This window comes from Drosophila virilis, chromosome 2 (genome assembly GCF_030788295.1).
Source record: "Drosophila virilis strain 15010-1051.87 chromosome 2, Dvir_AGI_RSII-ME, whole genome shotgun sequence".
Taxonomy (NCBI): domain Eukaryota; kingdom Metazoa; phylum Arthropoda; class Insecta; order Diptera; family Drosophilidae; genus Drosophila; species Drosophila virilis.
Window position 1 is genome coordinate 12,486,588 of NC_091544.1, and position 24,895 is coordinate 12,511,482.

The 24,895-nt window shown below is 42.5% G+C and overlaps 3 protein-coding genes and 2 non-coding genes across 9 annotated transcripts; 2 read left to right on the forward strand and 3 right to left on the reverse strand.

Moving 5' to 3' along the window:
- Nucleotides 1–462: 462 nt before the first annotated feature.
- On the forward strand, nucleotides 463–21,463 carry jar (Myosin heavy chain 95F jaguar). Of its 5 annotated transcripts, none has more exons than XM_015171546.3 (18): nucleotides 463–852; nucleotides 14,786–14,980; nucleotides 15,755–15,828; nucleotides 15,892–16,021; nucleotides 16,087–16,248; nucleotides 16,311–16,573; nucleotides 16,634–17,040; nucleotides 17,102–17,846; nucleotides 17,903–18,335; nucleotides 18,407–18,648; nucleotides 18,707–18,927; nucleotides 18,992–19,222; nucleotides 19,640–19,687; nucleotides 19,873–19,917; nucleotides 20,194–20,314; nucleotides 20,370–20,487; nucleotides 20,556–20,657; nucleotides 20,719–21,463. In XM_015171546.3, exons 2-18 carry the CDS (start codon nucleotides 14,794–14,796, stop codon nucleotides 20,976–20,978), a joined length of 3,789 nt encoding a protein of 1,262 aa, XP_015027032.1. In that variant the 5' UTR covers nucleotides 463–852; nucleotides 14,786–14,793; the 3' UTR covers nucleotides 20,979–21,463. The 5 variants fall into 5 exon arrangements, with proteins under 5 accessions (XP_015027032.1, XP_015027033.1, XP_070063132.1 ...); XM_015171547.3 differs by lacking the exon at nucleotides 463–852 and adding an exon at nucleotides 8,826–9,627; XM_015171545.3 differs by lacking the exon at nucleotides 463–852 and adding an exon at nucleotides 14,570–14,660.
- TRNAL-UAA (transfer RNA leucine (anticodon UAA)) lies at nucleotides 7,442–7,525 on the reverse strand. Its single transcript has one exon. It is a non-coding gene; the product is annotated as a tRNA-Leu (tRNA).
- Nucleotides 14,206–14,289, reverse strand: TRNAL-UAA (transfer RNA leucine (anticodon UAA)). Its single transcript has one exon. It is a non-coding gene; the product is annotated as a tRNA-Leu (tRNA).
- Nucleotides 21,464–21,671: 208 nt separating the features above from the next.
- On the forward strand, nucleotides 21,672–23,614 carry LOC6630522 (probable ATP-dependent RNA helicase DDX55 homolog). The gene has a single exon (XM_002053985.4). The coding sequence runs from the start codon at nucleotides 21,699–21,701 to the stop codon at nucleotides 23,529–23,531; it is 1,833 nt and encodes a 610-aa protein (XP_002054021.1). The 5' UTR covers nucleotides 21,672–21,698; the 3' UTR covers nucleotides 23,532–23,614.
- Nucleotides 23,615–23,812: 198 nt separating this feature from the next.
- Nucleotides 23,813–24,833, reverse strand: EMC10 (ER membrane protein complex subunit 10). Its single transcript, XM_002053984.4, has 2 exons — nucleotides 24,668–24,833; nucleotides 23,813–24,609 (listed from the first exon to the last, which is right to left on the reverse strand). The coding sequence occupies exon 2, from the start codon at nucleotides 24,581–24,583 to the stop codon at nucleotides 23,897–23,899; it is 687 nt and encodes a 228-aa protein (XP_002054020.1). The 5' UTR covers nucleotides 24,584–24,609; nucleotides 24,668–24,833; the 3' UTR covers nucleotides 23,813–23,896.
- Nucleotides 24,834–24,895: the final 62 nt, after the last annotated feature.

Sequence of the window (24,895 nt, forward strand, 5' to 3'; positions counted from 1 at the left end):
TGTTAAGTGGAGACTTGAGAAAATGAGAATAATACAAAAATGTTACAATCAATTACCAGCTATAATAAACAATTAATAAATATTGCTTGATGTCATAAGAGTTTAAACACGACGTAGTAGGCTGGTTACACATTTCAAATTTCGATTTACCGCGCAAATGCGTGTAGATTAAAGATATCGCAACACTCTTATCGGCATCACGTCGATTGTTGCTCAACATAAATGTATCTATGCAGGCTAAGATGTCGCGAGCATCATTGATGGCAGCATCACAAAACACCATGCAAGAAGAGTGTTTCTAAGCTACTCAGCATGTGGCTATGAAAATGTTGCGCAACATTCTTCACAATTTTGCAGCACTGTCATGAAAATATCGTATGCATTATTATGCTATCGATGTATGCATGCCATTTTGAGTTTGCTACCGATAACGATATGTCGAATTGGACATCGCGGGCAGTCGAAAGATTAACATCGGACGCTGCGGTCGGTGCGCGCACTCAGCGCAATTAAATACGAGATCACATGAGATTTACTTAATAAACAAAACACTCCATTTAAATACGTCAACACAAAATTGTGTTCGAGGGCATTTTCGCCTTCTGCAGCACATCACACTGCCAACTGGCAAAACAAATTAATAGAAGCCAAAAAACGGAAATTGGCGCGTGTTTTTATCCAAATTTGTTCGTAAGCATTCGGTTCGATTGTGTTTAATATTTTGCCAAAACGGAAAACGGGCGAAACAAACAAAACGAGCGACCCTGAAATCACATATATAATTCAAAAAAAACACCGGCTAAACGCTCCACAACGGCGCAGCAGCGGAAGCAGCAACAAAAACAGCAACAGGTAAGCGCAAAGGATTACAACAACAACAACAACAACGACAACAACAACAATAACTCATATTTGCCCTTTCGGCCGAGTTCCAAACTATGAGCTTGAGTTTGGTTTGCTTCGTTTTTGTTCGTATTTGTTGCTTGCCGTTTTTAATACCCTGTACGCATTGAATGTGAGTTAATGGCTTGGTGCATATGTACGGCTGTCACATGCGGAAATAAAGCCAACTTCAACTTTATAAAATCAGCATCAGCAGCCGAAATAATAGTTCTCACAGACCGCACTCAGTTTAGATCTATAAATCGACTTACTTAGCGCTGGGTACAGGGTATTCGCTGGTCGCACACTCCCGACTAGAACCTCTAGTTTTCTGTTGCGTTGGCGTTTTCGCTGCAATCGATAGGCAAAAGCGAAACCGCCGCCTGCTGCACAAAACGTGACCCTGAATCGATTGGAAAAGAGGGCGCAGACGCGACATCCTCGCGGGGGTGAAACGTCGTTAAATGTCAACAAAGACACCACCAACCGCAGCAGCAGCCGCCGCAAACGCAGCTGTCTCACCCGCACACACACACACACACACACGCACATGTGCTATTTATAGAATGTAAAGTCAAAAGGCAAAGCAAAAGACTCAAAACTCGAAAGATAGATTCGTATTGACGCCGGCGCAGTCATCCTATGAAAACGTAAGACATTGTTCAGGGTCATTTTAATTGAGTACGGAAATGAGCGTCTGATGCCCCCCAGGCTGAAGGAGCAAATGTCCAGCCGAGTCGTTTACTGATGCCACGCACATTTTGCTATTTAATTACATATATACGTTTCCTGAAAATGGAAACTAAAGACGTGACAAGCTCCTAGCGCATGCGCGTGCCCCCCTGTAAATCCATCACAAACAAGGGCTTCGCTCTCTGTCGCCCTTGCTCTCTCTCTCTCACACACACATCTGCCCTCCTCTCCCAAAGGTACACACACGCGGCACACAGATGCGCAGGCTTAGCAGTGCGCGCACTAATACACGCACATTTTACATGCTAATTAGAGATGGGCGAATGAGAAAAGAATTATGTTTTTGATATAGCTATAATATTAATTGTTATTTAAAGGCACTATATGATGATAATTAATTGATATATATTAAATATTCCACAATGGTCGCCACAGAGATGCACAAAATTGAAGCACGCTGTATTGGATCGTGTCACGAATCAAAGCACGACGCACACTCAACTCCAGCACGGAGACAAACAGCTATTTATATTTTCGACAGCTCTGGTGTAAACACATTTGCAGAACTTGCATTCTGAAAGCCAATTAACGGGTTTAGCTGTACGGCAATAACAATTTTGTTTTGTATTCTATATATTTTTGGTTTCATATCTGGCCAAAAAGTTCATTGTTCTGCGTGTCACCCCCCGAACAGCCGCCCGCTGATCGAGCAGCGCTCTGCACGCGCCACAAAACTGACACGACGACTCGTTCTCAAAATGCGATCGCCAATTGTTGCGCTACACGTCCTTTGTCAAGTCCGACAGCTGGCCAACTTCCTCTGCCCAAAAAAAAAAAAAAAAAAAAAAATACATATAAATGTTGGCCAGACAACAATAGGGTTAGCTCCGTGAGAGATGCTCGTTAACCGAACACCGCCCCATTCAAGAGCATCTAAAGTGCTTGTGCGTTAGCTAATTTGCATATAATAAAAGAGAAACAGCTGTAGGTCACAGTGAAAGTTGCTGGATTAATTGCTACCTTTGTTTCTTAGACACTTGGATTAGCATATACATATATATACCTGCATATGCATGTCTTACATATATTTTTCTTGTTTGTTTATCTTTCGATTCGATATCAAAACAAACTTCCGAAATGACTTAAGCTTAACCCAGACATATCGCAATTTTCTTTTTATATCACAAATTGCAACGGCATATCTGAAAATATGGATGGGAATTATAAATTAGTCAAATTAATGCACATTAAATTTTGTGGTTTAGTTTTAAGGGTTATTCGCAGTCAGTCAAAATTTTATGATTTATCTAAGCCAACTATATCGTATAAATTCTGAATTAGTATATTTCCTAGAATTACAATTTTGACCGACTACGAAATACTTGCATTTATTTCCTTCAGCTCTATTCATTTTCCCATATGCCCATTTATGCTTCTGCACTAGTTGTCTTCTTCTTTTTTTCATATTAACAAATATCAGTATCTTGATTTTGTGTACGTCCGTCCCACTGACAGCTGCACCATGCTAGATAAGAAGATAAGATTAACGAAATGATAACAGGTTGATTGGCAAGAACAAATACATAGATAGCTCTGTATGCAGCTCACAAGTTCTCACACATGCCCCAAAATAAAAATGGCCCTAAACGCGTTTAGTTTATCTAAGTGTGTTTAAGGAAGTACTAAAAAGTATTCTTTTACAAATTGTAAAATCTCAAAAAGTTAAGTTAGAGTATTTTTATTCATTTATAATCTAGGGCTATACAAAAACTAACTAGCTGAAGATAATTAAGTAATAAAAGGCTTGCTTGAGTATTTAAAACTTAAGAAACAAAAATTAAACAAATGTTGAAGAATAAAAGACAATAAATACGTTTTTAATGGCACTTTTTGGAGCTGCGTACCAGCTTGCAAAAAGAAAACACTTTCTTTTCATTTTATTTTTTTTTGGCTAGCTGCGTAAAGCAAAAAGAAAGAAGCTATCGCAATGAATGTTAAATGCAGAGCATTTGTTTATTTACGTACTTAGTGCGTTTTCAGAAAGTGCACTTGGCAATTCGTGGAGGCCGCGATTTGTGACAGCCAAATGCGTCACGTTTGAGTGGGTGGAGTGTGGAGGGGGAGGGGAGGATCAAATGAATCTCAGCAAAACATATGGCAAATCTGTGAGCATATGTTGTGCTGCATATGTGATGGGGCTCCAGTGAATCCATCAGCATATGACGGGGACTAGCCCCTGGGAGCTGATGCCCCTCGGCAGCTGTTGCTGTTGTTTTAAGTTGTTGTTGTTTTAGGTTGTTGTTGTAGTTGTCTTCATGCCTGCTGCAGTTCGATGGAAATTCCTGTTACTGTAAATGGGAGCTGCAGTAGGAAATGGCGAGCTTTAATTGTTTCACTTTTCAATTGTTTATTGCTGGCTTTTCCTGTTTTTCAGCCCATTTTTGTTTTTGTTTTATTATTGTTTTTTTACGCTCAGCGTCTGCATTAATTGGTTCCACTTGCGCGAAGTTTAGCAGCGAAAACACAAATCTTTGGCCAAACTTGAAAATCCAACTCAATTTGCAGGCGAGTCGTTGAACTGGGAAAGGTTGGTGTGCTCCAAGATCAAGTTAGATATCAATATTTGCTGTTTTCGACCTGCATGTTGGTCACAAATAAGCCAAACTATCAAAAATGAGCGGCTGTCTAAGGCAGGGAAAAGACTTTATGCCATGTCAAAGGCATGGCTTAGTAGAGATTTGCCGCAAAAGAGATTAGCAGGCAGGTTCGATATCTTAGGAGAATAGTGAAGATCACAAGAGCTGGCTATGAACAAGATACAGCAAGAAGTCTCCTAGCAAACACATTCACCCGAAGTTCTTTGTAGTCACATACGATATGTCAGATATTTTAGGAGAATGCTGAAGATCACAAGAGCTGGGTGGGGCCAAGATACTGTGGGAACACTCCTGTTAGGTGGATGCACCTCTTAAGCTGTAGTCAGTCTCAATATGGTTTCTTTTAGATATCTTAGCAGAACAGTGGATACAGTATGAACTCTCCTAGCAAACAGTCCTGATAGGCGAATGTTCCTTTTAAGGAACTGAGGATCGTTGTCCGGCCATCAGAATTTTCACTACATATTCTCTAAGAAAAGAGTTTTTCGAAAAAAAACGTCATTTGCATTTAATTTTTCATCTTTAACATGTTTAAACTAACAAATGATCAATTTAATGACAAGATCTGACTGATCGTTCATATTGCAGCTTTAAGATATAGTGGTCAGATACTGTAAATTACGAAATATTAATATGCCGACTGCAACAGTAAAAGGGGCTCTGTAAAACATCATAGCTATATTCATATGTCTGAGAAACAGACTGACAGATAACCCATTTGGCTGTTGATATTTTCCAGCGTTGGTCAAATCGTGACAAAATTAGAATACCCTCTATAAAGACCAAAGCTCAAAAACCTCGAAGCCAAAACTGAACTCGTTTTGGTAGCTGAGCTGTGCCGCATGCGCAGCATTCAGTTAGTTGCTTTACGGTACAGTGAACTCTAGCTCCGCTGCCAGCCTGAACCCGTGCGTGGCTGAAATCATGTTCCTGTGACGTTTGAGCCATAAATTTAACAGCTGCTGCCGCCGCTGCTATTGTTGCAAATGTAATTGCTTTTAGAGCATTTCCTCTCACTCTCTCTGTCTCTCTCTCTATCTGGCCTTTTTCGAAGATAGATTTTGTGAGTTTTTCCGAAACCGAAAAACTTGGGGCTAGTTAGCCGCATGACTCATCAATGCTGACATCGCTTTTTTCTCTAGCTATTCTTTCTTTCTATTCGCTTTTTATTATTTCTTATTATTGTTATTTTTGTGCTGCATTTGGCCGGGGCAGCTGCAACAGCGCTGGAAAACAAGTTCAACTGGTTGCCACTTGCCACCATTGCGAAAATCCGTGCAACTGATATGCGCAGTTGCATGTGGACTGCTGCGGCTGCTGTTTGCCACGATTCTGTTGGGCCCCCGCGTTCGAATCGGGAACCTGTCGCAAAAGCCACATGGACATTGGCACCGTTAGCGTCCCTGGGCCGAGCCTGCTGTTGCTACAGAGTCCGACTGGTTGAACTTGATATTGAAACGCAGAAACGTGGCACTGACCATTAAGGCTGAAACTTGTTTTAAGCCCAGCCATTTCTTGGCCAATAGCATTAGCTTTCGCACTCAAAAGAGTTCTTGTTTGTCGCGCTTCTGCACACCAAACGTGATAAGATTCCAATGAAATTCTTTCATTCTTGTGCCTAACTGTGCTAATATACTAGTTCTGTAATTTATTGTTTACCTTGTGACGTCACAGTTGCCTGCTTCCATTGCTTTATGGCTTTTAACTGCAGAAAATGTCGCAATTATTACACAATTTTTTTTTTTATTTTTTTTTTTTTTTTGTCGACTCGGTTGTCTTCGCTGCTCTGTTTTTTATGCCACAAGCAATTCAAAATTGTTTTTCCAACGCTGAAGAATGGGAAACGAGCTTGGTTGGCTCTGGGTTATGAAATTATGGCAATTGTTTGGCTTTTTGTTGTTTGCATGCAATCTTTTTTCTCTATATATGTATAGATACGGGGAAATGTCGCGAGTTGAAAGCCCCAATGCGAATAAGTAGGGTAGCTGTGCATATGGGCCAAAACAGCGCAATGCAAGAGGAAGACAAAATACGCCAGTTTTGCAACAATTGTCACTTTTTATAGAAAATCAATTTGCGAATTGGCTGTTCACGTATATCAAACAAGAAAGTACGGCTAAGATTTAATGCCCTTATAGACATTTTTTATAACAGATTTGTGAGTAAAGTATAAATACCTTGAAATATATAAAGGATAGAGCTATATAATATAGCATAATTAGGCCAGTAAGTTTCGAATTTGTTCAAGATATCTTGACAATTGGATATAGCTTGCTGAACTCGGCTGTTGCAGCTAATCCGGAATATATATACTTTATTGAGTCGAAGATGTCTTCTTCCATGCGTCACATATGCCATTGCAAAACTCTAATACCCTCCACAAGGGTATACAAAATTATTGAAAGAAAATCTCATACGCTTTCAACTCGTTGATTGCATCGATAAAAGTCAAGTTTCCGATCAAAACAATAAATCTCTATAACTATCAAATTGATCAGAATTCACAGTTCACAGTTGCATCAGACATCTTTCAATCTTTGAAGATTGATTGCAAATTCGACACCATAGACTGCCGCTTGACAAATTGATTATCCGTTGGCGTAACAAATGTTCATATATGTGTACACATATTTTACCATTCGACCCAGCTAGCTGGCCCAACTGTTTTTAACCATGTTTTGTTGTTGCTAGCACGTTGCGCAATGCAACAGAATGCATAACAAAGCACACGCCAAAACAATAGACACATAACGAACAACATGATTATTAATTATTCAGAGTCAACGGCACTTGCTGGCCCTTTGGCTTCGGCTTTGGCTTTTGAATCTGGGCTCGTTGTTGGCCTTTGGTTAACCGGAAGGTGCGTAGCGTTCGCAATGGTAGACTTATTTCCATTAAGCCCCTTTTCGGGCTATCACAGCACAGTTACAACTGCAATTGCAGCCAGGCCATGAATAATCTTTTATGAGTCACCTGAGGAAACGATTTGTAAAGAATTAAATAAATATTTCTTGCAGCTGGAAACGGCATTAAAAAGCTTAAGCCATACACTTTTATCAGCATCTTTAGGTGGATCCACGGATAATATGTATATCTACAATAGTATCTTCTCGGGCATTCAAATTGTTCTACCAACATTTTTCGTATGCGAGATGAAAATGTGTTCATTTTATTATGTTAAAAAAATACAAAAAGTAAATTTTCCAGCTTGTCAGGTGTGGGGTTCGAACCCACGCTCTCTCTCGAGAACCAGAGCTTAAATCTGGCGCCTTAGACCGCTCGGCCAACCTGACTTGTTGGGCGAGTAGCTCTAAACGTGCTACATAAGCAACGTTGTCAACATTGGCTGACAGTTTTCACGTATACATTTATATTTTTGTTTCACACACAGACACATACCTCACTGAGGGTGAGTATTAATTTGTGTGTATGCGAGAATGTTGCAGAGCAAATGTGTGTTTCCTCTAAGCATTGATATTGTTTTTTGGTGGATGAGTTTTGTGCTACTTAGTATGCTTGTTTATTGCTTAACAATAAATAAAAAGTTTATTTAGTTAAATAAAATTTCTTAATTAATGCAAAACATTTTCATATTCCCACTCATACATTGCCCCATGTACATGAATAGCTAGAACAAACAGCGATTGGCTATTTTTATATCGCGCTCTCGCAATAAAAGCGTTTTTGCACTTTTCGTTTTTTTGTATGTACACATTTGTACCCATATGCACGTAGGTTGATAAAAAAGAAAAAAAAACAACAACAGACAGCTGACAGGCATAAAATGCTTTATTTTTCCCTCTGACACAGCGGGAGTCAACCCTCACGCCAGAATAGTTTGTCACAGCGCAGAGAACGACGCGCTTTTCGTATCTCTCTCTTTCTATCTCTCTCTCGCGTTCTGCATGTATAATTGCCGCCTGTTCAATTGTTGCTTTCAAATATAAAGCTTTTTAAAGCTTTGGCTTTTTGTTTATAAAGCGTTGCATCTGCCTACTAATGCTTATGCTTATTTACCGTTAAATTTTCAAAGCTTGCACCTTTCACGTCTCCGATTTGAATAGAAATGCAGTTAAAGCTCCCTCAAGCAGCTGTTGCGCCTGTGAATAACTCAATTTGAAGCCGCGTAAATTATACCGGAAGTTGTTATGTCATGCCAAGCGGCACTGTCATTGCATTTGTTATTGTGTTTGTGTGTTTGGCCTTTGTCCGTCTCCGTTTGCAGTTGCGATTGCTTCCTGGCGGCGACTCCAGTCGCACTTCAGCGAAGTGTTACAATTTTTGCCTTTGTTTGTGGCTTGAATTGGATCATAAACAGAACTCGGGCGGACTTCACTGTCAATTTGCCCGGCTCTAGCATGCAAATGGAATTATTACTGTGCCACCCACAAGCACAAACTGACACACGCACACACACACACACACGGCAATTGCGGATTCGGCGCAGTTGACGCTGAACGCTGCCGTTTATCGTTTACGATATGCGATGCGCAACAACAACCCCGAATATCGTCAACGAACATCCTGCTCCGTTTCCACACAGAATCCGCAGACGCATCAGTGCAATTCGTGAGCTCGTCGATTGCAGTCGCAACGCACGTGCTTCATTTGCGGGTCATTCGTTGTCGGGGCGGGGTTGCCAAAGAACTCGGTTACTGGGTGAAAACTGCAGCAACAACAACAACAACAACAATAAAAGCAACGACCATAATAAGATCCAGATACATCGAATGCAGTCAACACGTAGACGAAAAACTTTTTGCCAGATATACATTTACGCATATTATCCCCATTTCTCAATCTCCAGCTCATCTGTTGTCGATGATATCGCTTGGCGCGTAATGTAGGTCAGCAACTGCAGTAAATTGTGCAATAAAGTTTCACACATTTCCATATGCTGGCTGGCCGCCAGGAAAATTTCAATTAATGCATTGTAATTGATGTGAAAATCCAGCGAGAAAAGCGAAAACGTATTCTCGCTTGGGTAATAGCTGTGAAATTATCCAACAGTCAAGCAGGCCAAATGTGCGAAAGTGTAAGCCAAAGCGAGTGAAAAGTGTTTAATCGATAGTGAAAATCAAACAGGGAAGCAGCTGCCAGGCTCAAGCATAATAATAACAATAACACACACACGCACACACACACACACAAAACGGTTTCAGACCCAGGTCAACCCCCTCGTGCATATACTTAGCTTAGTTCAAAGTGCACTCAACTGCAGCAGCACCCCCGTGCGTTACTTCTTGCCTGCTGACTCAACCCTCAGCCTTGGTGCATTGCACTGCAATTAACTCATTAGTCCATACTAACACACACTCTACACACACGCACAGAAACTAAGCCCACAACATGGATTTCTATACCAATAACAAGGCGCAGCATGACCCCAACTCTGGTGAGTTTAATAAATTTTGTCAATTAATTGGCGCAACTTTCATTAAACGTTATCTTATCTGCTACCAATTGGTCATAATGTTTGTGTTTGTTGCAATTAATTTTTGGCTAATAATTGATAGGCGCTCACAAGGAGCTATTGTTGGCCCAGACGAGTTATCAAAGAAACAAAAGTTCCCCGGAAAATTATACTGACAGCTTAATTTATGGTTTTTAATACGTACGATTAAATGTATCTAAAGGGTATTTTTAATTGAAAGTATTATAAATTATATTTCCTTTGTATATCGATCTCTCACTCTTAGATATATCTATTTGAAACTTGAGCTAGTTTTGCCAATTCGCTGCAGGCAAGCGGACGGATATATTATATACCTGTCATAGAAACTATAGATCGAGCTAAGAGAACCTGCACCAAATCATCAATTGAGAGATATATAGATCTCATAGATTTTTTGCTTAAATATAATTTAATATTTATGCCAATCTAAATTGGTAAACCCTTGCTTTGACTTTCTCTACATCGAATCGACTAAAAAAGGGAATTTTAATTTTGAATGAACCTCACCTTATCCAGATTTGTTAAAGATGAGCCGAATTTAAGCCTGAAACGAAGCATATTTCTTTTGTATAAAATGCTTGTTTTTGTTTGCTGTTTGAGAAGCAAAGCAAATATTTGCTGGTCTTTAGACTCTAATATACAAAACTTATTGCTCAGAATGACCAGAAAAAAACAAACATATTGAAGCCATGAACATTTTTATTGACATTTCCCAATTGATTTCGTTTGACAGCGCGCAGATAAAACCTATCGCCAGGTGCATTGGCCGTAGATTGATATAAAGGAATGGGGTTAACTGTTGTGAACGATTTGGAAATGATTTAAAAAAAAAAAAAAATACATTAATTTAAGACAAAAGCAACGATCTGCGACTTAGGTTTGTCGCTGCATTCCCTTGCACTTCTACGCAGCACTTTGGCTAATCCATAAACAAATGGCCGTGCTTTCAATTACAGTAATAAGTGACTAGCACGGCAGACTAGGCACGCAACCAGGGCTGATTCACTAGACGCGTGGGTGGTTGGGCTGCCGGAAAAGGGCGAGACGATAAACATTGTGCCGATGATATCACCGCACAGGGAAAAACAAAAAATACAATAAAATCCAAAAAGTACTCTATGCATAAACAGGCCACAAATCACAGAGGCGCGTCTGCCCTCTCCGGCTGCGACCCGGCTAATTGGACTCTTTGGCTGGTCAAATAGCCAATGCAGGTGCTCGGGTTACACATACGACCCGGTCAAGAAAGCAGCCCAGCCGTGCCAAAATAAGCCTGTTAGCTATACACACAGTCAGCGGCAGCCCGATGCAGGTGTCATTCATTTACTGCGCACAAAGGCCGCGGCTTCACATTTCATAAGCCTTTGCCGTCTCTTCCACACTGTGCTTAAACATGACTTTGCTTTTTCTCTGTGCTGTAGCGTCCACCTCCGCTGGTCTATGTGTGTTTCCCAGGTGGCGCACCTTTGCCGCCTGTCTCTTGGCCATTGTCAATGTCGCCCTCAAGCACTTCCTCCGTCATCAAGTCGCTTATGCTTTTTACACTCTAGTAAAAGGTTATTATACTTTTTTTTGCGAGCTATGTAACGCACAGAAGAAGACGTGCACATAAGGTATATACTATATTCTTGATCGAGGCTTCGGGGTCCATCATAACGACCTGCAGCAACAAGGGAGAGCCCTTTGTCTATACAGCTCCCGTTTCTATCATAAGCAGACTCTGCTATAGACTCTAGATGTGAGGCTATAACCACTTGAGAATTATATGCAACGATTTTTGAACACTTTTAACAGCCTTATCGATATAGTCAGATGTTTCTTTATCGAGCAGCACTTAGATGGAGTATGATATTATAGAGGTTCCACAGGAACGATAGTATTAGCCTGCTACTTCTTATATTCTCCCATACATATCTGCAAAAGCGTAAGCCATAGATTCGCGAGGGTATTTAATCGTCGGTGTGCCATAGATAGATTTTTGGTTGTTATTTTTTGTAGCTGCAGCCACACTTGGCTGCTTCTGCTCGGCGTCTCTGAGACTCTGAGACTTGCACAAAGATTGTCTCCCATTTCCACTTCTTTCCTTGGCTATGCAATGCAATCCCTGTCAGAATGCAGCTCGGCAACTTCGTGTCTACGTAAACGGCCATCAAATGTGGCATTCATCTCACATACACACACACACACACACACGCACGCCCTGCTGCTCATAGGCAACTTCATTTTGTTTTTTTTTTTGTCTTTGCGCAATTTGCAATTTATGCCGACGTCTCATGCAGAGAGCAGCGCAAAGATTCAAGTGGCAGACAAATTGTGGGCACAGAGGCAACTACTCCAAGGCGTCATCATTGCCGTTGCTGACATGCATACAAAAAAATCAAGGCAGGAACGATAGAAGCATGTACTGTGTGACTATGCACATACCCTGCAGTCAAATAATAAGTTGCCTGATGAAAACTTCTTAAATGTGAGCTAGAGTTCTAGCCGGAGCGTAAACGAAAAACTAATATTATTTTCAAAATATGGTAGATAATATTGATTGTTGCTATTATTTTCAAAGTTCATGTACAACAAATTTGGCAAATCAAATTTTAAGTCATTTCTCAACTAACTCAACTAGATTATAGTCTTTCCATGTATGACTCGCGCATTACAGGGTATCTTAAATTGCATATTGCAATTGAGTTGATTTTTTCTTTCACTCCCTGCATAATCAAGATTATGTTAAATTGCCTGAAAAATTGTTGTTAATTTGCCTTGCACATTATAAAGCGATTTCCAGCCATATGCATAGGCCAAGTTCCACTTTCTTTTCACAAACTGGGCTAATTGTGATGGATACATTTCAGTTAATGGGCCTGCCCGATTAATTCTGGATGGCTCTGCTCGACAATTGAGCTGAGAAAAATGTGATAAAATAGAAATAGAGCTGGATAGCTATAAATTATTGATATCTTAATGCTGAAAGCGTTGAGATATCATATAGAAGTTCGTGACGCACTCCATTTGGAGAGCTCGAGCCTTTTGTTCTGATAAGAACTGGAGTTCGAAACGTGCATAGAACAGGTCAAGCTCTGAGTCATTGGAAAAATATGCTACAAGTGCCTTTCACATGCGTTTGAAAGTTTCGGAAATACTTGTTTCTACCCACAATAAAATCACAAAGCTATCTCTACAAAATTGCAATTAGATTTGCGAAATACACCCACGACAAGCTGTTCAGTCTGATCCCTCTCCCGCCGGAAAAAAGAGAACCCGTACCAACAACCGTATGCAACAAACAAAACAAATAAAAACTCGTTTAGCGATCATTTAATAATTTAGCACTTTGGCAAAATTTGTATCTTAATTTATGCGAGAAGAGAGAGAGAGAGAGCTGTGTGCCCCGCTGTTGTCATTGTTTTGCGCGTTCCAAAAATGGGCAAAATGATTTGCATTGTTCCACGGAAACCCAACGAAATGAGAATCACCTAAACCTGACACTAATTGAGTGCGCGGACCCGAGCCAAAGCCGAGCCCAACCGAGCCATGCACCATTAACCCAGCGAACTAAATAAATGAATTTCACCTTGACGTTGTCGCTAAAATGATTCCCAACGTCATTGTCTTACCCCTCCAACCAAGCCCCCTCCTGCCATCTACTGGGATTGGAAAGCAAACGAGCGACAGAGGGCGCCATCTAGCGGTTGTTGTAAGCGAGAGATTTGCGGTTTGACATTGCATATACAGTACTCAGTTATTTGTTTATATGCGAATTGTCAAACAACTCTTGGCCATAACAGGGCCGGCATTGTTAGAGGGCGGCAGACGTAGGAGGGGTTCTCTCTCTTGTTGTGTCAACACCTACACGGTTGGCGGAGCCGTGCTTATCAACGGCACAACGCCCGTGAGTCAACGCATGACCAAGAAAGGTAACCTAGCAAACAGACAAACATACGAAATATAAAAAAATTGAAGCGAAATGGGAAAAGAAACAGAAATTGCCACAAGGCGACAACGTCAGCGAACAAAGAACAAAAGCCAAGCGTAACAAGAAGATAGAGCGCAGCGCAGCGGGTGGGTTGAAGAGCTGCATAATATAGAACGGGGTAGAGAGCAAAAGAGAGAGGGATTGACGGGACAGGTAAAGTTTAATAGCTGAGAAATGCTCAACAAGAACTGCCATAAAACACCGGCCCGACCCGGCTAGCGACTGGCGGCAGAGCGTCAAAACGACCTTAATGACTGTAACTCGCATTTGCTAGGCATGGACAGAGAGCAAACCAGTGGGAGAGAGCAAAACATCGATCAGCGTTTTGCTAGTGATGTGTGCGTGAGAAGAGAACAATTTTTAATTAAACTTATATATCTATAAGTTGGTAGCTAAATATTAATTTGTGTATAATAGGTTGTAATATATAAGCCATTAGCAGTATCGACTAGTCGACATTTGAATTGCTTCACAAAATGTTTTGCGGAAAATTGTACTTAATTTGTTTTATTTGAAAAAAAAAAAACGAAAAAGTAAATTTTCCAGCTTGTCAGGTGTGGGGTTCGAACCCACGCTCTCTTTCGAGAACCAGAGCTTAAATCTGGCGCCTTAGACCGCTCGGCCAACCTGACTTGTTGAAAGTGGGTAGCCAAAACCCAAACGAGTTATATTTTATAGTAGTTAGGTTTGATTTGAAAAATGGGACTAGGATATCATAAAATAAAGTAAAATATGCTCAGCACATTCCTAGACGTTTTTGTAAGTAATATATTTTACACCTTTCGAGCACTAAATGAACTGCTGCAAATTCGTTTTTACAATCTTCCTAAATCGGTAAGCACTCGTGACACTCCCTTCGATACGAAGCACGCTCATCTCTAGCGCTCGCGGCCCACCTGGTTGTGATCGACAGTTGCCTGCTCAGTTGCTTTTGTGAACTCTGACGACGCGGCTCACAGTCAGAGCGTTGTTGGCCGCCGCCGTCTGTTACCTGTTCAAGCGTGTTAGTGTCGCTGACGGCTACATTGATAAGATTTTCATTTTGATTATTATAGAAAATTCATAGCTAATTAGTTGGTAATACTAAATACACACTAAATGATTCAACTCGCTTTTATTCAATTGCAGTGCGCAAAATGTTGGAGGACACCCAGCTAGTTTGGGTTAGGGATCCCGTGGATGGCTATATACAGGGTCGCATCACTGAAATCGGCGCCAAGGAGTTTGAGGTCACGCCCATCGATCGCAAATTCCCGAAGCGTACGTGTCACCACGATGACATACACTCCTCATGTGATGGACCACAGGATCACGATGATAACTGTAAGTATTGCAAATACAATACTCTATTAAATACAGTCTATATGATTACCAAAAACACACACAAACAAATACTCGGGTATTTGTGGTGTGCGCGTGTATGTTTGTATTTAAGCTTTCGGGCCTTTATCTATTCTGTTGCTGGTGTTTGTGAATAGAACGCGGTTATATAAAGTATAGAAAAAAAAATTGGATATTCTATATGAGAATCGCGTCACGAAACGCACGCAGGTGCTGTGGTAAAATTTAAAGATCTGTCAGCTATTTCCGGCAGTTATTAATCTAACTAAATCTTAGCTAAACTATATTAAACTGCAGCAGAACGTCTACAATTTCCAGATAGATCAAATTACAAGCTGGGATATGCGTATATAGCTTCCACTTCATTTGTAGAAATGAATGGAAAGCGCATAATCACTTTTCTTACTATACCAAGCAGAACCAGATAAACCAAACTGTTTCCAGGAGAAATCTGAACTCATGAGTTAACTGATCAGTTAAGATAGTTGTATGTTCATGGTAATTGTTCAACTAACAGCTAGAGCAATCTCACGTGTTGTTTGATGCTCCACTTCTGGGCAAGATCGTAAAACTTTAGTGTAGCTCTGGCCCAAAAGGCATTAAAATCTTGTTGTGATCGTTAGCTACGCTTCCGTGAAACAGTTGAGAGCGGTAAAGCACTTAAACCTAACCCCCGACCCAATGCGCGCAACGGGGTGAAAGTTCGCTTGCAACAGAAAATACAAGAATAAATATACTACGCACTCCAATTTGCAGGTGAGCTTATGCTGCTGAACGAGGCCACATTTCTGGACAATCTTAAAACACGTTACTACAAAGACAAGATTTACGTGAGTTAACCGACCAAATGAGTAACCTGTACACATTTCTAAATTAGTAACTCCTTTTTCCAGACCTATGTGGCTAACATACTCATTGCCGTCAATCCGTACCGTGAGATCAAGGAGCTGTATGGGCCCACTACCATCAAGAAGTACAATGGACGCTCCTTGGGCGAGCTGCCACCGCATGTGTTTGCCATTGGTAAGTCTTTTGATCACGGGAACAGATGTTCAGAGCTTAAGGCGTTGATTCTCTCCTTCAAACAGCGGACAAGGCCATTCGTGACATGCGCGTCTACAAGCTGTCGCAGTCCATCATTGTCTCCGGCGAGTCGGGTGCTGGCAAAACGGAGTCGACCAAATATTTGCTCAAATATCTATGCTACTCGCACGACAGTGCCGGTCCCATAGAGACCAAAATACTAGATGGTATGTGCCGAGGTTTCCTTTAAAAATATGTATTATCATTTTGTGGTATTATCGTTGATTAGCCAATCCCGTGCTGGAAGCCTTTGGCAATGCCAAGACCACACGCAACAATAACTCATCGCGTTTTGGCAAGTTCATTGAGGTGCACTACGATGCCAAGTGCCAGGTGGTGGGCGGATATATCTCGCACTATTTGCTGGAGAAGAGTCGCATTTGCACGCAGAGCGCCGAGGAGCGTAACTATCATGTGTTCTATATGCTGCTAGCCGGCGCACCACAACAGCTGCGGGACAAGCTTAACCTGGGCAAGCCGGATGACTATCGCGTAAGCCTCTAAACAGCAAATTGTATGTCCACTTCTCATGCCAATTGCTCTCCTTTGCAGTATCTTTCCGGTTGCACGCAGTACTTTGCCAATGCCAAGACCGAGCAGCTCATACCAGACACCCAAAAGTCGACGAGCCATCAGAAGAAGGGACCGCTCAAGGATCCAATTATTGATGATTACCAGCACTTTCAAAATCTGGACGAGGCCTTGGGTCGATTAGGTCTCTCCGACAAGGACAAAATGGGCATTTACACGCTGGTGGCTGCCGTGCTGCATTTGGGCAACATCAACTTTGAGGAGATACCCGACGATGTGCGTGGAGGCTGTCAGGTGTCGGAGTCATCGGAGCAATCACTGTCCATTACAAGCGGCCTGCTGGGCGTAGATCAGACTGAGTTGCGCACTGCTCTGGTGTCGCGCGTCATGCAGAGTAAGGGCGGTGGCTTCAAGGGCACGGTTATCATGTAAGTTAGCTGCAGCTGATCCATTCTATTTGGGTTATCAACATTTGCGTCTCACTTGTAGGGTTCCTCTGAAGATCTACGAGGCGAGCAACGCGCGCGATGCCTTGGCCAAGGCCATTTACAGTCGCCTCTTCGATCGGATTGTGGCTTTGATCAATCAGGGCATTCCCTTCCAGGCATCTAACTTTTACATTGGTGTCCTGGATATTGCCGGCTTTGAGTATTTCACGGTTAACTCGTTTGAACAATTTTGCATCAACTACTGCAACGAAAAGCTGCAAAAGTTCTTTAACGACAACATTTTGAAGAACGAACAGGAGCTGTATAAGCGCGAGGGCCTTAATGTGCCGGAGATTACCTTCACGGACAATCAGGACATCATTGAGCTGATCGAAGCCAAGTCGAATGGCATTTTTACACTGTTGGACGAGGAGTCCAAACTGCCCAAGTCCTCGCCCGCTCATTTCACTGCGGAGGTGCACAAGTCTTGGGCGAATCATTATCGCCTTGGACTGCCGCGCTCCTCGCGCCTTAAAGCGCATCGCACGTTGCGCGATGAGGAGGGTTTTCTGGTGCGTCATTTCGCTGGCGCCGTTTGCTACAACACGGAACAGTTCATTGAGAAGAATAACGATGCATTGCACGCCTCACTTGAGGGCCTGGTGCAGGAGTGCGAGAATCCGCTACTGAAGCTGCTTTTCCCATCCGGCAGCAACACCTCTGTGCGCGGCAAGCTAAACTTCATATCCGTTGGCTCCAAGTTCAAGACGCAGCTGGGCGAACTCATGGAAAAGCTCGAGCAGAATGTGAGTGGTGAACTACAAATGCAATTGTCAGCTAATTTATTTATTTGCAATCACAGGGTACCAATTTCATACGCTGCATCAAGCCCAATAGCAAAATGGTTGATCGCCAGTTCGAGGGCTCTCTGGCGCTGGCACAGCTAAAGTGCTCCGGTACCATATCTGTGCTCGAGCTTATGGAGCATGGATTTCCGTCGCGTGTGCTCTTTGCCGATCTTTACAGCATGTACAAGTCCGTGCTGCCGCCGGAGCTAGTTTCACTGCCGGCACGCACTTTCTGCGAGGCCATGTTCCAATCGCTCAATTTGAGCGCCAAGGATTTTAAGTTTGGCATTACCAAGGTCTTCTTTCGACCGGGCAAATTTGTGGAGTTTGATCGGATAATGCGATCCGATCCGGAGAATATGCTGGCCATTGTGGCCAAGGTGAAGAAATGGCTGATCCGCTCGCGCTGGGTCAAGTCTACGCTGGGCGCACTTTGCGTCATTAAACGTGAGTTATTTAGCCTACATAGAGATTTTCCCCTTGTTGATTTTCGCTTCTATACATTTTCTTCATCTCAGTACGCAATCGCATCATTTATCGCAACAAGTGCGTGTTGACCGCGCAGCGCATTGCCCGCGGCTTTCTGGCACGGAAGCATCATCGTCCACGCTACCAGGGCATTGCCAAGATCAACAAAATACGCACCAACACGTTGAAGACCATCGAAATAGCCAGCGGTCTGAAGCTTGGACGCGATGAGATCGTCGGCGGTGTGAACGATATTTACAGGCAGATTGATGATGCCATTCAAAAGATAAAGGTGCATTTCAATGCCAGCTACTTAAGATTTGTGTATACTGATCTTCCGCTTCCCACAGCAAAATCCTCGCATAACTCAACGCGAAATCGACTCCATGTACACAGTGGTCATGGCCAATATGAATAAGCTGACCGTCGATTTGAACGGAAAGTTGAAGGAGCAACAGCAGGCCGAAGAGCAGGAACGTCTGCGCAAAATTCAAGAATCCCTGGAGGCGGAACGTCGTGCCAAGGAGGCAGATGAACAACGTCTGCGAGACGAGGCTGAAAACAAGCGACTGTTAGTATTGGCTTTGAGCAGTTTTATCTAATGCACTTTACTTACCAAGTGTCTCAATACACAGCAAAGCCGAAATGGAGACCAGACGCAAGGCAGCCGAGGCACAGCGTCTGCGTCAGGAGGAGGAGGATCGACGCGCTGCCCTAGTACTGCAGGCACAGATGGAAAAAGAAGCCAAGGACGATGCCAAGTATCGACAGCAGCTCGAACAGGAACGACGCGATCACGAATTGGCTCTACGCCTAGCCAGCGAATCCAACGGTCAGGTGGAGGATAGTCCACCTGTCATACGCAAGTATGTTACCAACCCAAAAGTCGCACAAATTGAACAGAATTTTAGTATAGGGATATTAGGCCCTTGCAGCATATCGGTGTAAATACGGTGCTGGTAAACAGCAATTTTTTTTTTTTTTAAGATATATACAAATATTTATAAGTATGTAAGGTCACTTCAGCAAGCCCGGTAATCGTTCCACTAGAGTCTCTTTAAATAAGTAGGATATCTCCGATCTATTGATAACCAAAGCTAGTTCAGTATCTCGTTTGTACATATTAGCTAAATTAGTATAGTTATTATAATTAAATATGTATTGATAATTGATGAATAAGAAACTCACCAACTTTTTCCCATCCCCTACACGCCTTCTCTTCCACACAAACCACACCCCCACACAAACCAAACAAAAACAACCAAACAACCAACAAAACACAGTGGTGGTCTCAGTGACGCGTCTCCCGTGGGTTCCAACAAACTGATCAGGTATAGCACGCTTTATGAATTTTGTTCTTTGTTTTAAAAATAAAAATATTGTTCTCTTGCTTTCTGAAAACGCTTTTACACAAACTAATTGGATTCTAAATCTTAAAAAAAAAAAAAAAAAAACGAACAAAAAATATTACTTTACTTCTGCTTTACTTTTCTATATAATGTATTTGATGAACAAGTTTTTCACAAGTTGTGTCAAACATTGCTTCGCGATATTTAAATAAGTGAGTTGGTGCTGGTTTTGAAAACTTTTTATATTTAACAAATAACTAACACCTCTATGTAAAGTATGCGACTATCATTCACACTAATTGATCTGTAATAATGTATAAATATAAATTGGCCATTAGTTGTAGAATTTTTTAACCATTTTTAAAAACTCTTTTGTAAACGTAATAAGCATAAAAACCCATCAATAACTCACTTTTCGTACGCATTTCGATGGATTTTCATATATTAAGAGACTATTATATATTTATTAATACTGTTGCATTCATTAGATCGGAGAACGTGCGCGCTCAGCAACAAGCACTTGGCAAACAGAAGTACGACTTGTCCAAATGGAAGTACTCGGAGCTGCGCGATGCCATCAACACGTCCTGTGATATTGAATTGCTTGAGGTAATTTCGGTTCTTTTAAGCTTAAATCAATTGCTAATCTTTGGTACTGTTGCAGGCCTGTCGCCAGGAGTTCCATCGCCGCTTGAAGGTATATCACGCCTGGAAGGCAAAGAATCGCAAGCGCACTACCATGGATGAGAACGAACGTGCGCCGCGAAGCGTCATGGAGGCCGGTAAGTGCGGCATATCAAGGAATTCGTAATACGTATAAGAAATATATATACTTATATATTTTTTGCAGCTTTCAAACAGCCGCCAATTGTGCAGCCCATACAGGAAATTGTGTCGGCTCAGCATCGCTATTTCCGCATACCCTTTATGCGAGCCAATGCGCCCGATAATAGTAAGTGCCCGAATGCTTTCGACTGGGTTTTTATTTAATCTCGTATTGGCTTCTATTTTAGCTAAACGTGGATTGTGGTATGCACACTTTGATGGGCAGTGGATTGCACGGCAAATGGAGCTGCATGCGGACAAGCCGCCTATTTTGCTGGTTGCCGGCACAGACGACATGCAAATGTGTGAGCTGAGCCTGGAGGAGACGGGCCTGACGCGCAAGCGCGGTGCCGAAATACTTGACCATGAATTCAATCGCGAATGGGAGCGCAACGGGGGCAGGCCCTACAAGAGCCTTGGTGCTAAGCCGAATGGAGCAGGCATTTAAACACAATCAGCTATAGACATTCATTAATTGTGAACGTGACGAAACGATAGAAACAAATGCAGATAAACAAACAAATTCGCCGTTTGATCATTGGTCCTGGACGACGGGTCAAAATTAGCAGTCGGTACAAAATTCCATAAATATTTTTTCAAAACTTTTGATAAAAACCACGTCCAAAAATTTATGCTTAAAAAAAGATAATACATAAATTATAAATGTGAACAATTTTTTTTCTTCAACTATATACATTTCAATAGCATACGGATTGCGTTTTAATCGCCCATTGAGCGCCAGCTGAACGCGTTCATCTATATGTATTCCATATATATGCGTATTTTTTCAATTAGTTAAGTAAATGTGTAATACGATTTAAAAAGGAAACGGCAAGTTGTATTTAGTGTTTAATGAAATTCTATTAAAATATGTATTTAAATATAACTGCGTATATTTTACAGTATTTTAAATTAAACATTCAATGCTCGAAATATTTTGGTTTTTCTTTTTCTTTTCCAAGGAAACGGTACCCATAAGTACATTAAAAAGTTTAAATACAATATATATAAATATACAAAGATTTTATTTGAATTTTAACGGAAAACGCAAATTTGAGTTTGCAACAGCTGTTGCGCTTTCTCCGATAACTTTCGATAACAGTTCACAATAGCTGTGAATGCTCTGAGTCAGGTGGCAACTACGCTGCACGTGTGTTTGTTTACAACGATGTCACGAAAAACATGGAGCTCTCTGGACAAACCGCCGCTTTCCGAGCCAGTGCTGGAGGTCCTACAGGAGTTTGGCTTTAAGCTAATGACACCTGTGCAAACAGCAGCAATTCCACTGCTGCTGGCACGCAAAGATGTCTCCGCCGAGGCTGTCACAGGCAGTGGCAAAACGTTGGCATTTCTTGTGCCTCTGCTGGAGATTCTGCAGCGTCGACACAAGGAGACGCCTTGGGGTGCAAAGGAAATCGGTGCACTTATAATTTCGCCCACACGTGAACTGGCACGCCAAATCTCAGAGGTGTTGGCGCAGTTTCTGGCTCACGATGAACTGGAGCACTTGAATCAGCAGCTAATCGTTGGCGGCAATAGCATTGAGGAGGACATTGCCGCATTAAAGCAACAGACGCCTTGCATACTGGTGTGCACGCCGGGTCGCCTTGAGGATTTGTTTCAACGTAAAGGTGACGATTTAAATTTGGCAGCACGTGTCAAGAGCCTGGAGTTCCTGGTGCTCGACGAAGCAGACCGTCTGCTGGACTTGGGCTTCAAGACAAGCGTAAATAACATATTGGGCTATCTGCCGCGGCAGCGACGCACAGGTCTCTTCTCGGCCACACAGACCACCGAGGTAACAGATTTAATACGTGCTGGCCTGCGTAATCCTGTGTTAGTCTCCGTGAAAGAGAAGGCCTCGGTCAACACGCCGGCGCGTCTTCAAAATTTCTATAAAATTGTGCAACCAGAGCAAAAGTTTCTGGCCTTACTGCAATTTCTACGCTCGCCCACCTCCAGCTCCGGCAAAGTAATGGTGTTCTTTCCCACATGCGCCTGCGTTGAGTACTGGGCGGAGATGCTGCCGCCATTGCTGCCGGAGCGCAGTGTGCTAGGGATACACGGAAAGATGAAGAACAAACGTGCCAGCGTTGTGGAGCGTTTCCGCAGCGAGCCACAGGCGGTGCTGCTGTGCACAGATGTGTTGGCGCGTGGTCTGGATGTGCCCGAAATTGATTGGGTGGTGCAGTGGGATCCGCCGTCCAATGCCTCCAGTTTTGTGCATCGTGTTGGACGCACCGCTCGGCAGGGCAACGAGGGAAATGCTTTGGTATTTTTGCTGCCAACCGAGGATGCATACATTCAGTTCCTAAAACTGAATCAAAAGGTTGATCTGAGTGAGCTCCAAGAAGAATGTGTGGCGCCACAGGAAACGGAGTTAAAGCCGTTAGTGGAGCAACTGCATCGACTGCAGGAAGCTGACAAAGGCGCCTACGATAAGGGAATGCGAGCCTTTGTCTCCCACGTGCGTGCCTACACCAAGCACGAGTGCAGTGCCATTTTGCGCCTGAAGGACCTGGATCTGGGCAAAATGGCCACTGCCTACGGACTGCTGCAGCTGCCTCGCATGCCGGAACTGAAAAACTACCAAGGCGATGGCTTCATGGCACCCAGTTTTGAAGTCGACCTCACCAAGCTGACCTACAAGAACGCGCAAAAGGAGCAGGCGCGCAAGCAAAAGTTGCAAACGTACGAACAGACAGGCAGTTGGCCAGGTCGCCAGAAGCAGCACATGAAACGCACCGAGTCATGGGATCAAACCAAGAAAGCCAAGCTGGATGCCAAGTCAAAGAAGGAGCTGCGCAAGGCCAAAAAGGAGCGCAAGCGGAAAGCGGAAGCAGGCGAAGGCGGCTCACAGCGCAAGCGGAAACAGCAATACACGCAGGAAGAACTGGATGAACTGGCCAGCGATATACGGCTCTTCAAGCGACTCAAAAAGAAAAAAATCACCGATGAGGACTTTGACAAGGCCATGGGCATTGATGTTGACGACGACTGAAATGAGTAATTAGGCTTACAAATATGTTGATCATAAATAATATCTAAGATCAGTTGTCGAAGATTAAATACCCTTTGTGTTTATATTGTTTTGTTTCTATGGGAGCTATGATATATTAAACCGATTTAGCCCTGACAGAGTCTGCTCGTCGTCCTGATCACGCCATATGTATACATAATGTGGGGTCGGAGATACCTCCTTCCATACATATAACAATTCGTAAGACATAAGGATTTAAAAAACATAAATTAATTGGCGTTTAACACTAACTCTCAATACTGTTTGAATTGAGTAGAAAACTTTCGCGTTTTTCTTTATTTCCAATTAAACGAAAATCTAAGACTTACTAATTTACATATAAATGCTTATTTGGCCGCATCCTGATTTGTTGCACCAGAAATGAAGACCAATAGAACAACAGGCACAATGTACATCCAGTATTTGGCAAAGAAGCCTCTATTATCACGCACCTCGCCGCGCTCCCTGGCCTCACGCTCACGTTCGAATTTCTGTATAAAGCTGCCAGTGTCGGGCACCGGTGCCAGTTCAGCATGTCGAATTATAACATCAGAGCTGAAATTCTTCTCATTGATTTGCTGCAAATCTTCAGCTGAACATTCGGTGCTCTGGGGTGCCGGATCCTGTGCAGCAGTGATGCCCGTTACGTAGCCGTTGGGATCGAGGGATATCCAGAGCACATCATTGAATTGAGCCAACAGCAGGCTGCAGGCTTTGCTGGAAGTCAAAAAGCGCTGGCTACTGCCATTGGGATAAATGACCGTTGCCCTTAAGCGATAGAAACCATTTTGTTTGGCCAGGATCTTAACGCTTTCTAGCTCACTATCCGTTAATGGATTTTGCACCACGGTCGACAGGCCCGAGTTCAGACTTGGTATGGAGATATTGCCCCGATGTGAAAAGTGCTCCGGCCTGGATGACGACAGGGAATGGTGCAAATCAATCGTTATCCAGCTATCATGCTCCAAGAAGCTTCTTCCACTGGCCAACAAGCTGAGCAAAACGATTATCAAATAGCTCACTTTTAGAAACATTTTTGGCAGTATTTTATGCTTTTTGCCTGAAAGAGCGATGCGTTTTTTTCAACTTTTCAAGGGATGTTGCTTACAATTACTTACTTCTGTCTATCTTTAACAAGTCACTAATTTGCGGCCCATATGATTTTCACTACCTTCATAACTATCGATAGTTTGAATTGCTTATCGATTATTATTGCCAGAGATGGGCGTTCTCACAATTTTGAGTTCGCGTCTTTAAGAGACTGAAATTTCTAAATATCTCAAAATGTGATTAAGAAACTTCGTGCAGGGCCTGCCGTGTAAGTTAGTTTTGATTAAGTTGTATAA

Coding starts and splice junctions, on each gene's coding strand:
- jar (XM_015171547.3), top strand. CDS start 9,582: ATGGATTTCTATACCAATAACAAGGCGCAGCATGACCCCAACTCTG. Junction 16,574..16,633: donor GCAAGCCGGATGACTATCGC/GTAAGCCTCTAA, acceptor TCTCCTTTGCAG/TATCTTTCCGGTTGCACGCA. Junction 20,658..20,718: donor AGCCAATGCGCCCGATAATA/GTAAGTGCCCGA, acceptor CTTCTATTTTAG/CTAAACGTGGATTGTGGTAT.
- LOC6630522 (XM_002053985.4), top strand. CDS start 21,699: ATGTCACGAAAAACATGGAGCTCTCTGGACAAACCGCCGCTTTCCGAG.
- EMC10 (XM_002053984.4), bottom strand. CDS start 24,583: ATGTTTCTAAAAGTGAGCTATTTGATAATCGTTTTGCTCAGCTTGTTG.